Genomic DNA, 13,812 nt, shown 5'->3' with positions numbered 1-13,812 from the left:
TCGCCTTGCGAACCTTGGCAGACATCGCATAGAGGAAACTCCCAAAAATATCGTCCAAGAACATCTTGTCATGAGGGATAAGGTGCTGCTATTTGTCGCAGAATCATCCTGATCGAGATTAACTCGACAGCTGAGTTCAACTATCCTGGGTGCATCGGCAAATGATCACTGGGCTCCGTCACAGAAGATTCGCATGCCCTCCAGGCAACTGCTTTTAAAGCTGTTGAGCAGAGATGGCAGTCGAGGGGACTCTGTACAAAAGTCATTTGCTGACCGTCGTCCCCGAGGAGTAACTCAGCGTCTTCTCTTTTGTCGCACTTCTCATCATTAAGCATTCGAGCAGGATGATTTACGGTTTTCGCCTCACGCTCTGCTACATTCTCTTCCTTGCTGGCACGCTTCAAGCAACCCAGCAGCAATACTGCAAGCCTATTGTAGGTTCCCCAGGATGGCCGTCAATCTCTGACTGGCACGCTTTGAACGAGTCTATCTCGGGCCGCCTCATCGCGCCAGTGCCCCCAGGACTGGTCTGTCAAACCAACAGTTCGTCGTACAGCGCACAGGCCTGTGGTCAATTGCTTGCACAGTGGACCAATTCTTCCTTTCATGCTGAAGACCCCTTCACAACCAATTACAACGACGACTCTTGCCTTCCTGACCCTCGCGCGCCATGTTCCACTGCCCCTCTCCCAGCTTATGTCGTCAACGCTACCAACACGGCCGACGTCCAAGCTGCCTGCCAATTCGCTTACAAGACTGGGGTTAGGCTCATCGTCAAAGGAACCGGCCATGACTTTCTGGGACGGTACACGCCCTGATGACCTGTCCATGGTGGCCTTGAAACGCTGACATTGTGAACAGATCATCTGGCCGAAGCTCTCTCTCAGTCTGGACACATAACATCCGTGGCATCAATGTCACGATGGGGGATCTTCGAGCCAAGCGGTATGGCGGGATTGCTTCGGTCAAGATTGCCGCGGGCATGCGCTTTGGCGAAATCTACCAAGCGGCTTCCTCATACAATCTCACCTTAGTTGGTGGCGCGGATCCCAACGTGGGCATTGGTGGCTGGGTTACTGGAGGTGGACATTCCCCGATCAGCGCCGTCTACGGCCTTGGGGCGGACCAAGTCCTTGAGATGGAGGTTGTCACCGCCAACGGCACACACCTGACTATTGACGAGGATTCCTACCCTGACCTCTTCTGGGCGATGCGAGGAGTAAGTTTTTGTTGCTGGCTCAGAATGGCTGACCAATGGGAGATCTGACTCTCAATGTTCTTGTCTAGGGCGGCGGTTCTACTTTCGCAGTCCTACTGTCCGTCACGGTCCGGGCATATCCTGTGCTACCGACGGCAGTTTATTCGTTCAGCTACAACACCACTGCAAATAGTGACACATTCTGGTCTCTAGTGGCATACTTCCACAACCAGCTACCCGAGCTCTCAGACGCCGGTGTCATGGGCTACTACTTTATCGTTCCCAACAACAGCGCCGCACAGCCTGACCCAATCCGCATGGGCTCGGTTGTCGGCTTCTGGTTCGTCCCGAACAAGACTGTCGAAGAAACCCAGCAGATATTGACGCCTTTGGAAGAGCGTCTTCGGAACAACACATACAACTGGACGGACACGGTGTTTGTGGAGAGCATAGCCGTACCCGTTGAGGACTTTACCAAATTCTGGCTCACCTACGGCGCTGCCCAGAGTGTTGGATCAGAAGTCCGGCTAGGGTCTCGCCTGTTGGACAAGGCCGCCCTCAAAACCGACCCGGCAAAGCTGAAAAAGCTCTTCGAGCAGACGACCTCTAACCCGCAGTATTCGATCCTGGGCCACGTCGTGGCAGGCAAGGGTGTGAAGACCGTCAAGAACGGGATCCCCGGAGGGAATAACTCAGTCCTGCCCGCGTGGCGCGACGCATACACACATATCGTACTCCCGCGATCATGGGCGTTCCTCAATGAGACGGCAAAGGTCGCTACGACCACACACCTCCGCGAGGTCGAGGTCGAGGCCCTCCGCGAACTGGCGCCTAACACAGGAGCGTACGTCAACGAAGCAGACCCGACGGAACCGAACTGGCAAAAGACCTTTTGGGGATCAAACTACCCGAGGCTGCTGCAGCTGAAGAGACACTGGGACCCCAAGGGCGTCTTTTGGTGCGTGCCCTGCGTGGGTCACAAGGACGGTTGGGAGGTCGTGAGTGACGTTGGTGTCGAGGGCGCGGTGGGCGAGTCTCCAGGGAGGATTTGTCGGACTTCATGAGATGTCGCAGCTTATTCCGGGGAGGGAGATTTGGTCCTCCTCTTGAGATAAGATCAAGACGGCTCGAGACGGCTCGAAGAAGGAATGGGCACCATAGTTGGGATGCTGGTACTTGGGCACGATTAGTGGGATGGAATGCTGCGTGCACGAAGAGGTCAACGCACCACTCCCCGGTGTCTTTGACACAGAGTAATCACATAATCTAAACATCTAATGTGAACACTTGGACTAACATCGCATCCGCTATTCATCCCATGACTCTACCTTGTGTCTGTCTATGCGCAAGAGGGTAAGTGCTCGTCATGCATTCCTTCATTGGCTGTGAGGCCGTCAAGGCTGAGCTTCTCCTAATAAGGTTAGCCACAAAGCCTCGCGTAGCTGCGCCGTTTGCCGTTTCGCGGAATTCATCTGGGCGCAGCTTTCTCCAGCTTTTCCAACCGCGAAGCTCTACCATCACCCGGATTCTTTGTACTCACCCCCATCTACGGATAAATTCTGGAGGGAAGCGGCTCACAATCCTTGCATCTCAAGCCATGGGTGTGCAAGGGCTCAAGACGGTGTCGACGGCACGGGTAAGTTTCTTTTTTGTCACGCAGTTTTCCTCACGCCCAGTTGGTTCCAAGTCCATCGCGATTTCCCCTGGTTTCTAGCCCTCTGTTTGTTAAATAGAAGAGGAGAGGGAGAAGGAAAGCAATCTATCATTTCATATTCCGTTGGGCAACGAGCATTTCATACTTCTCCAATGACCATGGAGACCGTTTCACTGACGCTTGCGCACACATACAGAACGGCCTAGGCGCCTACATCCTGCAATGCACGCGGCTGCACCTGACGTACTCGGACCACTGGGTCTCGTCGACGGGGCTCAAGTCGCTGCTCGCGTCGCCCGCCTTCTCGTCGCTCACGCACCGGTACCCTAGCGTCGAATTCAGGATCTCGCCGCGCCCGAACCGCCACCCGGTCATCAAGGCGCAGTACTGCAACGGGCGGTCCAAGGCCATCTGCGTGAAGAACATGGCCCGCGAACAGGTCCTGGAGAAGGCCGAGTTCCTACTCGGCAACTCGGGCGACAAGAACGTCTTGGTCAAAGGCAAAAAGGTCGTCAGCTCCAACGAGGGCGTCAGGGGCATGTGGAGTCCCATGCACGGGGGGATCAAGAAGATTTGAGCCCCTTCTTGGACCATGCTCGTGCTTTGGGACTTGGGACAATCGAGGCTTCTTTGAGCTCTGAAGATTTTTTGGGCAGGTCCCTTCCGAGGGGCTTGAAAGAGGGTCGGCACACGTCGTGAGATCTTGGTGGGAAATAGGACTTCGACACCCGTCTCTGGAGTCTCCTTGTAAGGGTGTGAAAGGGACGGAAGAGTCGGGTTCTCAGCGGCTGGGCACAAGCGGACGCATTCGAGCGTGAGATCACGCACCCTTGGGGCCAGCGTGTGAATCCAGGGAAATGAAGAAGGAACCCCATTTATTACATTGGCAAAGCGGCTGGAAGGCTCCCCGGCCTCCATACATTCGGTCCCCTGACCAGTGGGCAATCAATCGTCGACGAAGCCAAACAAGCCTGTCTCTTGGTCGAGCGACGAAACCGTTCTGACCCTGGCGACACCTTGAAGCCCGTCGTGACGTTCCAAAAGCTCGACTCCATACCGGGCACCCGAAAGACGTTTTGAGACCTCTGTGGGTGAGATCCGGCCAAGTTATACGCATACCGCTCGCCGCAATTGGCACCACAACGCCCATGTCCTTGGAAGAAGCTCGAACACAAACGTGTGTCTACTTGTAGTCAAGCTGCTTTCTGCTCAAACGAATTATGATTCCGTGGTCGAAGAACCTGCGACGATGCATTGGAACGTTGGCTACTTGACATCACTCGATCTGCAATATGTGTACAATAGTTACAACTGAGTTCAACAGCATCAGAAGCGTGCTGCGGCTGATTCGACTGGAATATCTATGCATCATCCTCCATCGTGAGCGCGAAATTCCCCTTAACAAATATGACTCCCCGATCCCTGAATTAAAAGGTTCATTTCTTCGTTGGCTGGATCGATGTCTGACTGCATCTGCAATCAAGTGGCCCGGATGATCAAACCAATCCTTGGTATGGGCTCAGAGATAGATAGGAAACATGGCAGCCTTGCTAACAACCTTGGTGTTGCAGCCGTCGACACTGCAGACGGTAAACGGAACCGATCTGATTGATTCCAGCTTCTTTTCGGGCTCTTTGCCTTTGCCTTTCTTTGATGCTTTCGACTTGGATCGGTTGACGGCACATTCGCCACAGTAGACCTAAAAGATTCGTTAGGACAATAAAACATCCGGGGCGATTTCAAAGCCACTTACATGCCCACAGTTTTTCACAACCCAGACCTGCTTTTTAACATCTCCTTTCCCAACCGCCAGTTCGTCACCGCACATGGGACACAGGATGACATCCTCCTCTCCGAAAGTCCTGATAAACCCTTCTTTGGCAGTTGGGGGCCCTTTGTAAGGCTCGGGCACTTCTTGAGGTGTTTCAGAGCTGCGATCAAAGACATCGAAATCAAGAGGAAACCCGGGTTGTCTGTAATCCATGTTGATGACGATAGTATCATCGACACCGTCGTTCCCAAACCGTCCATCATGACCACGAGGCGGAACTCCGTCCAAGCGATCCAGGAACCCATCACCGTAGCCAGGGGCGACGTGCTGCACGTTCCCAAACATGAATTGTGTTCCCCTCCTCAGGATGTCTAGAGATAATCCCAGTGGACCTCTTTCTAAGCGAGGCCGAGGGGGGTAATTCCCGACATTAGTCTGGACTGCAGCCTCCTGACGTTGGCGTTGGGGCACACGCCTCTCTTCAACAAATTCGACTTCTGGACTTTGACTTGGAGAAAGGGAGGCGACCGAGTCGGTGTCGAGCGTTTCCGTGTCCACCGGTATGTCAAAGTCATCTGTTTCAAAGTCCGACTCGTCGGTGTCTGAAAGATTAATTATCTCGTGTGGTGCATCCTGTGCTCTTGGGCCAAAAGGGGGGGCACGGGTGGATAGTTCTCGGTCCGGCTCTGCAAGTTCCTGTTGCCTCTGTGCAGGTTCTGGGCGTCTCTGTACATGAGGTTCATGCTGTCGTTGCCTTCGTGTACTTTCGCCTCGATTCCGTGCGGTGGCTTCTCTTACTCGCGCGAATTCCCGCTGCTGTTGAGCTATCTGTTGTGACTGTGCTAGTGTCATCCATGCGCTGACGAGCAGTTGTCGCGTTGGTCTTTGGGAGGGCTGACTAGACGCTTGCCTCGAGAGTTGATGTGGAGAGGATTCCGAGGCAGTGGAAATGTCATCGCTGTCACTTTCCGCTGTGAGATCGATCGTGAAATCGTGAGGGGCAGGGGCTGCAGTTTCTCTGGGGGCCTGTGTGGACATGGCCGGCGTTCGGTAGTCGAAACCGTCGCCTTGAAACCGTATTCTTCCTTCTGAGTGTTGTGGTGTCGAGTCCCGAGAAGGCTCAGGTGTTGGACGATAGTTGATGCGGCGGCGCTTGGAGGGCACCTGGTCGGGGGTAGCACTTCGACTTTGTGATCGGGTTATTTCTGCATGAGATCTCTGTGACTGCGGTTAGATGGTGATTGTACTACTTAATAATATGTGTGTATGTTTGAACGGGGATGACATTCTGAGAGAGCGAGAGTGGTAATCGAGATCCTACCTTTCGACTGGATGAGGCCGATGCCGAATTCAGGAAGTTGCTCAGAGCGAGAGTGCCTGCAGGAGGCATGATCAAGACACCTGTGAAGGCAGGCTATGGTCCTCGAATCGACAATGTCATAAGGGCAAGTTGTTTGAGAAGGTCAGGGCGCAGTTGTTGAGAAGGCAAGGAGATGAAGTGAGGTACGATTTGGGATTGTCGTCTGGGCACCAACGGAAAAACCCTCGCTAACCAACAGCCAGTGAAGTGGAAACAATGGGCCGACCAGAAGTTGACACCGGGATGGATGCCGGTATGACAGGCGAGCGCGACTTGACAGATAGGCAGGGGGATGATTAATAAAAGGGGAAGACTGAGGAAGAAGTGAGAAGAGGGGCAAATGCCAGCCTTGAAAATGGCCACCTGCGCTCTCTTTGTTCTAATGGTTTGGTGGTTCCTGGTGGCCCTGATGAATTGTTGTTTGGTTTCCTTCTGCGCTTCGAGGGGTTTTCGCAGATCATTTGCCACTGCCGCAAAGGACCTTTCGAGGCTCTTAAGGCCGCTGATAAATCCGCCTGCGCCTGTAATAAGAGAATATCACCACCACTAACACCACCGACAAGCCCTAGAAGCCGGCACTGGCTGGGTCCGTTGTATTTGTTTGTACATATCATTGCCAGATGATAAAGACGCCATCTGTCGACGCAACTTGCATTCCATTTTGGTGTGACACTGGTCTTTTCTTTGCCTATTTCTTTTTTCCCTTCAAATCGCAGCAACATAACCAGGAGACCCCCGCAGGTGCCGCTGTCTGCAGCTCACATCAGTTATGGGTATCAACGCTGCTTTCCATCCCTCCATGACAGTATACAAATGGCGCAGAACCGTTTATCCCTCCGTCGCCGCTGCCAGGGTGGTAATCGCACCGTCTTCATTGAGAGTGTGAAGACTCTGAGCATGTTTGCCCCATGCAATCCGTGTCGCTGGGGTGCCTCGCTTCAGGATTTCGGTCCATTCTTTTGACGCCTTGGAGTAGTGTTCGACCGTAACTCCATCTTGCCCAGCCACTCCCAAGAACTGTCCAGTGTAGTCCCAGCTGATGGATTCAATTTGGCTGCCCGTCTCGATAGTTGTGATTTCGGCCGCTTTTCTCAGGTCCCAGATCGAGATGGTCGATGACTTCTCTGTCACACCCGCCAGCCAGATACCATTCTCCGAGAAGAAAATACATCGCACAGGTCCGCCAAGGTCGAACGTAGCAGCTTCCGCACCAGACTTGACGTCGAATATCTTAATTTGGCCGTCGGCACCACCGGCCGCCAATAAATGGCCGTCAGGGTGGAATTGAGCACAGCGAAGACCTGAATCAAGTAAGCACGCAGCCGAGTAAGAGCGAGGGGGAATTACGAGGGGACATACTGGAGTTGCTCGAAACCTGAGTGAGAACCCGACTGGATTCAAGGTCATAGAGAATATATGTCCTGTCCTCTCCGACAGAAGCCAGAATGGTGCCACTGGGATGCAGAGCCACCGCATTGGTCCGTCCGGCGTGGACTGAGAAGGACGAGACTTCCTGCTGTCCCTCGAAGACCTTAACTGCGCCCGCTGAGGTTGCGACGACTGCCCTGTCGTGAGCCCAGAGACCGCTTGTGGCTTCTCCCTCGCCAAAGTCGAGCGGGTATGATAACGTGTCCTCCGATAGTGAGTAGACTCCAGCTTTGCTGCCTGCGGCCAGGGCCAGGGCTCCCGTCTCGTGTACTGCAAGCACGCGGCCACCAGGAAACAATGGTTTGGAGGTTGATCTCGATGTGTATGTCGATATTGAGTCCGAAGTGGCCCATTCTTCGGGCACTGGTCGTTTTCGCCGGGTCTTGGACAAACTGGGAAGATTCATCAGTTCCTGGACAGCATGGACAGAAGGCAGACATACCTTGATTGTGTGTTTTCAATCTTCTCCACGATCGCTTGCGGTAATGGAGCGCTGTCCACTTGCATTGCATCACCATTTGTGCTGGCAGAAGCCCCTCTAGTAATGTTTATTTGTGCCAGTGTTGCTCGTGCCTCATCTCTCTCTCTCGTGAGCTGTGCAATAACTCGCACCGCTGCATCATTTTCGTACAAGGCAGTACTGAGCTCCTGTCGAGCTTGGTGAAGATTCTGTTGCAACGTGTAGGTCTGAAGTGCCAAAGCATCCCATTCATTCTGGAAGAAGGAGAGCATCGCAGGTATGGAAGTCATCTGCGGAGGTCGTGGATAGACGACATTGGGACTTTTGAGATCGATAAGGTCTTCGACGGTCAGGCTCTCGCCGGTGGTGGGTTCGGTCCCATTTTCGCTGATATATGCTTCAATCAGGCGCTTTTCGTAGACATTGCCTGCGACTGTCAGACCCGTGATACTTGGAGGGATACACATGTATCTTGTACGCACCACTCTTGCGTGAGGCCACAGGAACCTGCGCCGCTTCTCCCGAGACTGTCATGGCATTAGTCGCGAACATGCGCAAGACGGACGAAAGAACCTACTTGCGCACAGCATGGTGGCCGAGGCTGCTTCAACACACAAAAGTGATGCTTCGAGAGATAGGTCTCGAATCTCACCTGAGATTTACTTCACGACCACTCTCTTGCTGTGACAAAAAACCTACAAAAGTCCACCTGCACGTTCTTTCGTTTGAGGCTTTGCGACTGAGAATCAAAAGCCAAATTGTTATGCTCGGCAAATATTCCTCTTTGGGCCTCCGCCTCGTCAGGTTTTCGTCGCCAGCCTCGAGACATCAAGATGCCTATTCCCCTAGTTGCATGACCTGGACCATCCGCATTCTGCATCCCCTCATCAACCGTAAAAGTGCCGTGAGGATCCTTCCTACCGATCTGCTTTCAAGTGGCATGGAGTCTCGTCTTGACTTCTCGGTAATCTCACTTCTGTCTGCTCACCATGGCGGACGCCGCCCTCCCATACCATGAGCCTGGAATCATTACAATCCTAGTCCAGTCGTCTTTCTTTCTGGTCTTGAATGTTCTAGGCACTGCGCTGGATCATGTTTTCTACTGCGGTCTTGTGGGCCAAGTCCTGGTTGGAATGGCTTGGGGAACACCCGGCTCGAAGATGTTGTCTCGTGAATTCGAGGATGCGGCCACGCAGCTTGGTTACCTGGGCTTGATCGCGATTGTCTTCGAGGGCGGACTGGCAACTTCGGCTAAGTCTCTTGGGAGCTCCCTGTTACTGTCTATCTGCGTGGCCCTCACCGGCATATGTCTGCCAATGGCCCTGTCTTTCTCTCTGACGGGAATTTCCCATGCGACCAACTTACAAGCCTTTGCAGCCGGAGCGGCGCTGTGCTCAACAAGCCTAGGCACCACATTTAGCCTTTTGAAGACGACGCGCCTGACCACGAGCCGTCTGGGCACGATCCTCACCAGTGCCGCAATGTTGGACGATGTTGTCGGGCTGATCATGGTTCAAGTCATAGCCAATTTGGGCTCCGGTCGTGGCTCTATTTCAGCGACCACAGTCATACGGCCGGTTTTTGTATCCCTTGGCTTTGCCATCGTCATTCCCATAACCTGCAAATTTTGGGTGAAGCCAGCTTTACCTCACGTCTTCGGGCTATTTGTCAAGGTGAGAGAGAAACTTGCTCTAATGGCACTGGATCAAGACATGAAGATATTCTTCCTCTTGTCAACGGCATTTTTAGCCGCCTTGGTCACCGCGGCAAGCTATGCTGGAACATCAAATCTATTCGCCGCCTATCTAGCAGGAGCTACCATATCCTGGCTGGATGAAGCTAGTCTACAGACCACAGAGACTCGATCCCAAAGGAAACATTCGGAGAGAACAAAACTTCAAAGCCATGCAGTCAATGTGTCCTCCAATATCACATCAGAACGATCCGAGGCGTCTCAATCTGCTAGTGAGGTCCCAGATTCAAAGGAAGAGATATCCCAAGACCATCAGCCCCCTCTGTCGCCGCTGTTGAGGCTATCCGGTGAGCTCACGCCGCCTCCAGAGAATCCAAGATCGGTAACGACTGTCAATCAAGATTCAGGAGCGGCCGATATCCCTGACGCTCTCGACGTGGAGAGCCGTGGCCTCCGGATGTACAACCACTACTATGCACCTGCGGTGGAGCGGGTCCTGAAGCCATTTTTCTTCGTAAGTTTTACTCTGTCCTCCACTTTTCTGCACGTGTTTCCTCCTTCTACAGGCCGCTCATGCTCATGCCTTTTCCCCAGGCCTCTATCGGCTTTTCCATCCCAATCACCAAGATGTTTCGCGGCCCTGTCATCTGGCGCGGGCTAGTTTATGCGTTGTTCATGGCTATCGGCAAGCTCTTCTGTGGCATGTGGCTGGTTCGCTTCTTCAACTCTTCGCCACCGCCGCCGCCGACGTCGCAGTCTTCGATATCCAACAAAACCCGCAAGGATAAGCAGCAAGGGAAGAAACAGGTTACCCTAACGCGCAGGTCCCTCCCCCGGCCAAAGTCTCTCTATCCAGCGTCGATCCTCGGCTGCGCAATGGTCGCTCGAGGCGAGATTGGATTCCTGATCTCCGCGCTCGCCGCAACCAACGGCATCTTTACAAGCAGGCGAACGACCGGCAGCGGCGATGGCAACGACAACGACAATGCCGCGGCCGTGGGTGGAGACGACGGTCTTGTCTCGGACCTATACTTGATCGTCACGTGGGCTATCCTTCTCTGCACCATCGCCGGCCCGCTAGCCCTGGGATTCCTGGCGAAAAGGGTCAAGAGGCTGCAAGTGGAAAGGGCACGAGATGGTGGCGGTCACGGGACAAAGGAGGACCCGCTGGGCATCTGGGGCGTCAATTAGTCCTTTTTGAATCTCTGTGCGAGATGTGACCGGGTCAGAAAGGGCGGGTGTCTTCAAGTTTTGGGGCAAGAGGCCTAGTCAGCCAGCCAGCTAGCTAGATATAAAGGCCTATAAGAGAGAGTATCAACTAAATTTGGGGTTATCTGGAAGTGATTCTTACAAACAATCCTGAAAATTCCAATTCTTGGGACTTGAGAAGTGTGATCACAAAGGGTCTCCGGCAACAAAACACTACTAGATGCAATTTTCACGCGGAACTTGAGCAGAGTGCAAAAATCACCGACCCGCCATCCAGTATCCCTATCAGCTAACAATACCCATATTTTCGCCGTGTTTCCCCGATTCGTTTGACTGCTATGGACCCCTACCCTGCATACCTGAGTGCTGTGTGCTGCGTGCCTTATCACCTAGCGAGCAATTTCCCGACGAGATCCTTACCTTTGCCATCCTTGATACTCATGGCCTGGTGCGCCAACGTGTCGAGAAATCCTGTCCTCTTTCCATTTTCGCCTCTCCTCGGCGCGTCAAAGGTCGGGTCAGAAACTTCGTCAGGCTCAACAAAGCCGTGGTGTTGTTGTTGTTGTTGCTGGCGCCGCTGTCGCCTATTGTCGTAGTGTGGAGGCGATGCGTTGTCGGGGTACGCGTACAGATTCGAAGTAGATTCTGACGCGTTTTGTGCGGTCGTATCGTACCCGTGGACGTGTCCATAGTGGTCCTGGTGGTTGTAGCCGTGCGGCAAGGGTGAGTAGGCGCTGTTACTCGTCGTCAGGACCTGAGGGTGGCGATCTTCCTGCTGCTGTTGCCGGCGTCTACCTCCGCGTGGCTCGGTGAACTCCAACGGCACGACGTTTTCCTGCGGCGGCGGATGCTGTTGTTGATGATAGGCCCGTTTCTCATCCTGATATGGGTCACCGGGGGAGTAGTATGGAGGTTCATCGAAGTATTGTTGATGGAAGTCCCGGTCTTGTGTGGGGCCCGGTGCAGGATTCGTGCGAGGATTCTGGTTCGATTTGGACATCTTCTTCACAGCATAGATGCCCACGCCGGCAATGATGGCAGTCTTGATCATGCCCATGATGGAGAGGACGTTTGTGTATCAAGTTTGGAGGCGAGTAACAGGGTTTAAATTCCTTGTCACAGTTTTGTCAAGAAGCCTTTACTGTGTTCCTTTTCTGCGAGAATACACCCGGTAATTATGATGGTCAAGGTCTGTGATAGACACTTACTCAAACTGCAGGATGTCCAGGCAATTTTATACATTTACACGTCCCCATACCGAAAGATGGAGGGCCTGGAGAGTGTTACAACCGTCCTTTCATAGCCCTTGAGCCACGCCAGCAAGGCCATCGCAAGCAGCGACCCTATGTAGTAAGTGCAAAGCAACTGAACAGTATACATGCATAGACGAAAGCACTAAGGAGAGGTTTAACAGCCACTGAGAGCGTCATAGGAAGTTTATGTCGTTCGGTCGGGGGGTTCGGTGAGGCTGTGCAGAAAGGGTTTGGGCTCGAGATCGTCACAGGACTGCGCCTTGGTATCAGGCAGCTGCGAATAATGGACCCGTGCTAATCGGACCAGGTCATAATGCTTGAGGTATCTCTAGTGTTTGGGAGATATGCCTGACAGTAGATGACGGCTTTGGGAACAATTACCTCTGTCCATGGATGGAGCCAGTATGAGGAAAGAATTCACGGAAAATGGCAGATTCAGGGAGACCGGGGAAAGGATTTTGCGGCTCCGTCCCTTTTAGGCAGTTATCCACTAATCCTATTCTGGACTTCACCCTGAATATCAAGGTCTCAGTTAATAAACAAGGACAGGCTTCTTCTTTGACAAGATTACCAATATTGTCGTCTAGGAGCTCCTTCCCAGTAATCCCAGAAATGAAGTGGTCGACTCTACAAATGAATGCAACCATCATGAGGAGACCATTAAGCACTGACAGTCGACCAACTTGTACACCGACAACGTCTGACATTGTACACTCCTCCAACCGCGGAGCATTTCGTTCCACAACACGTTCTCTGTGTTAAGCTGTACGAGTCTGGTGGTCTATCTGCTAGTCGTTGACGAGCAGGTCTGGATGCATGATTGCTTACAAGACGGACTATTCAGTATAAGTTGGTGCATGCTTGCTTATGTGAAGCAACAGTCTCGTGGTCGCTTGGTGCTGCTTCATTATGATCAGTCAATTGCTTCCGAACAATCGAATTTCCAGCGAGACTCGCCAGACAGCAACATCTCACCATGCTTAACACGACCTTTGGGAAATCATCGTACATGCGAAAGCCACCGACTCGGACACTGCTTTGGTCCCAAGAAAGATTCTTCGAGCTAGGCGTATCATGTCGTGGTAACTGGTCTGACCACCAGATGGATGATGGATCACAGCTCTCTACGAGGTATCCAAGTCACTATTCCACACAGCTAGGAAACGACGTTCGAATGATTTGGTTAGTTCTCGGTGAGAACGCATTCGAACCTGCCGGAAGAGTTCGTGGGCATGTTTGCGTTTGTATCATCGAACAAAATGGAAAGGCAAGTCGACGTGTCGCGTTGTCACAAGCCAGGCGCTGAAGTAGCATTTCCCCCTGAATGTCTGAATGTTTACTGCGTTCCCCCTCGACCCTTTCATCGTCTTCCTTGGGCAGGAGAATACCTGCCCAGCTACCTATGAGTAGTAACTACCGAGTACAAAGTACAAGAAGCGGCTTGTGCAAGTACACTGTACAGTTAAAAGCTAGGTCAGCACGAAAAGGGAGCCTCGCGTGCCTCGGTGAGTGGTCTTCGGCGGAAGTTGACCAGGGGCGAAAAGAGCCCACAGGGGCCACCGACCACGGGCCTGCACGGGCTATTACCAGCCTACCTGGACAACCTGGGCAACCTGGCCACCTAGGTAAGCCCGCCTAACAAGCCTAACAAGCTCAGTGCCCAAGGAGTGCCTAGTGCCTAGTGAGCTACCACGCCTACAAGTACGAGTAAGCACGCTAGGGGCCACAGGCGGCCCCCAAAGGCCTCTTAGCTGATTAATAATTCACTCGCACTTCGTACGAGCAC

General features: G+C 53.0%; 6 protein-coding genes across 6 annotated transcripts; 3 read left to right on the top strand and 3 right to left on the bottom strand.

The window, feature by feature from the left end:
• Positions 1-344: 344 nt before the first annotated feature.
• Z517_01644 (uncharacterized protein) lies at positions 345-2,262 on the top strand (the record flags this gene model as incomplete). The annotated part of the gene is made up of 3 exons (XM_013434603.1): positions 345-805; positions 862-1,219; positions 1,288-2,262. 3 exons carry the CDS (start codon positions 345-347, stop codon positions 2,260-2,262), a joined length of 1,794 nt encoding a protein of 597 aa, XP_013290057.1.
• Positions 2,263-2,795: 533 nt separating this feature from the next.
• Positions 2,796-3,429, top strand: Z517_01643 (uncharacterized protein; the record flags this gene model as incomplete). The annotated part of the gene is made up of 2 exons (XM_013434602.1): positions 2,796-2,834; positions 3,049-3,429. 2 exons carry the CDS (start codon positions 2,796-2,798, stop codon positions 3,427-3,429), a joined length of 420 nt encoding a protein of 139 aa, XP_013290056.1.
• A 942-nt stretch (positions 3,430-4,371) lies between these two features.
• On the bottom strand, positions 4,372-6,013 carry Z517_01642 (uncharacterized protein; the record flags this gene model as incomplete). Its single annotated transcript, XM_013434601.1, has 3 exons — positions 4,372-4,551; positions 4,606-5,841; positions 5,945-6,013. 3 exons carry the CDS (start codon positions 6,011-6,013, stop codon positions 4,372-4,374), a joined length of 1,485 nt encoding a protein of 494 aa, XP_013290055.1.
• A 798-nt stretch (positions 6,014-6,811) lies between these two features.
• Positions 6,812-8,338, bottom strand: Z517_01641 (uncharacterized protein; the record flags this gene model as incomplete). The annotated part of the gene is made up of 3 exons (XM_013434600.1): positions 6,812-7,284; positions 7,343-7,803; positions 7,854-8,338. 3 exons carry the CDS (start codon positions 8,336-8,338, stop codon positions 6,812-6,814), a joined length of 1,419 nt encoding a protein of 472 aa, XP_013290054.1.
• A 522-nt stretch (positions 8,339-8,860) lies between these two features.
• Positions 8,861-10,755, top strand: Z517_01640 (uncharacterized protein; the record flags this gene model as incomplete). Its single annotated transcript, XM_013434599.1, has 2 exons — positions 8,861-10,078; positions 10,159-10,755. 2 exons carry the CDS (start codon positions 8,861-8,863, stop codon positions 10,753-10,755), a joined length of 1,815 nt encoding a protein of 604 aa, XP_013290053.1.
• A 403-nt stretch (positions 10,756-11,158) lies between these two features.
• Positions 11,159-11,830, bottom strand: Z517_01639 (uncharacterized protein; the record flags this gene model as incomplete). The annotated part of the gene is made up of 1 exon (XM_013434598.1): positions 11,159-11,830. The coding sequence occupies one exon, from the start codon at positions 11,828-11,830 to the stop codon at positions 11,159-11,161; it is 672 nt and encodes a 223-aa protein (XP_013290052.1).
• Positions 11,831-13,812: the final 1,982 nt, after the last annotated feature.

Source organism: Fonsecaea pedrosoi (assembly GCF_000835455.1).
Source record: "Fonsecaea pedrosoi CBS 271.37 unplaced genomic scaffold supercont1.1, whole genome shotgun sequence".
Classification (NCBI taxonomy): Eukaryota; Fungi; Ascomycota; class Eurotiomycetes; order Chaetothyriales; family Herpotrichiellaceae; genus Fonsecaea; species Fonsecaea pedrosoi.
Note: the sequence above shows the minus strand (reverse complement) of the source record. Positions and strands in the feature narration are given on the sequence as shown.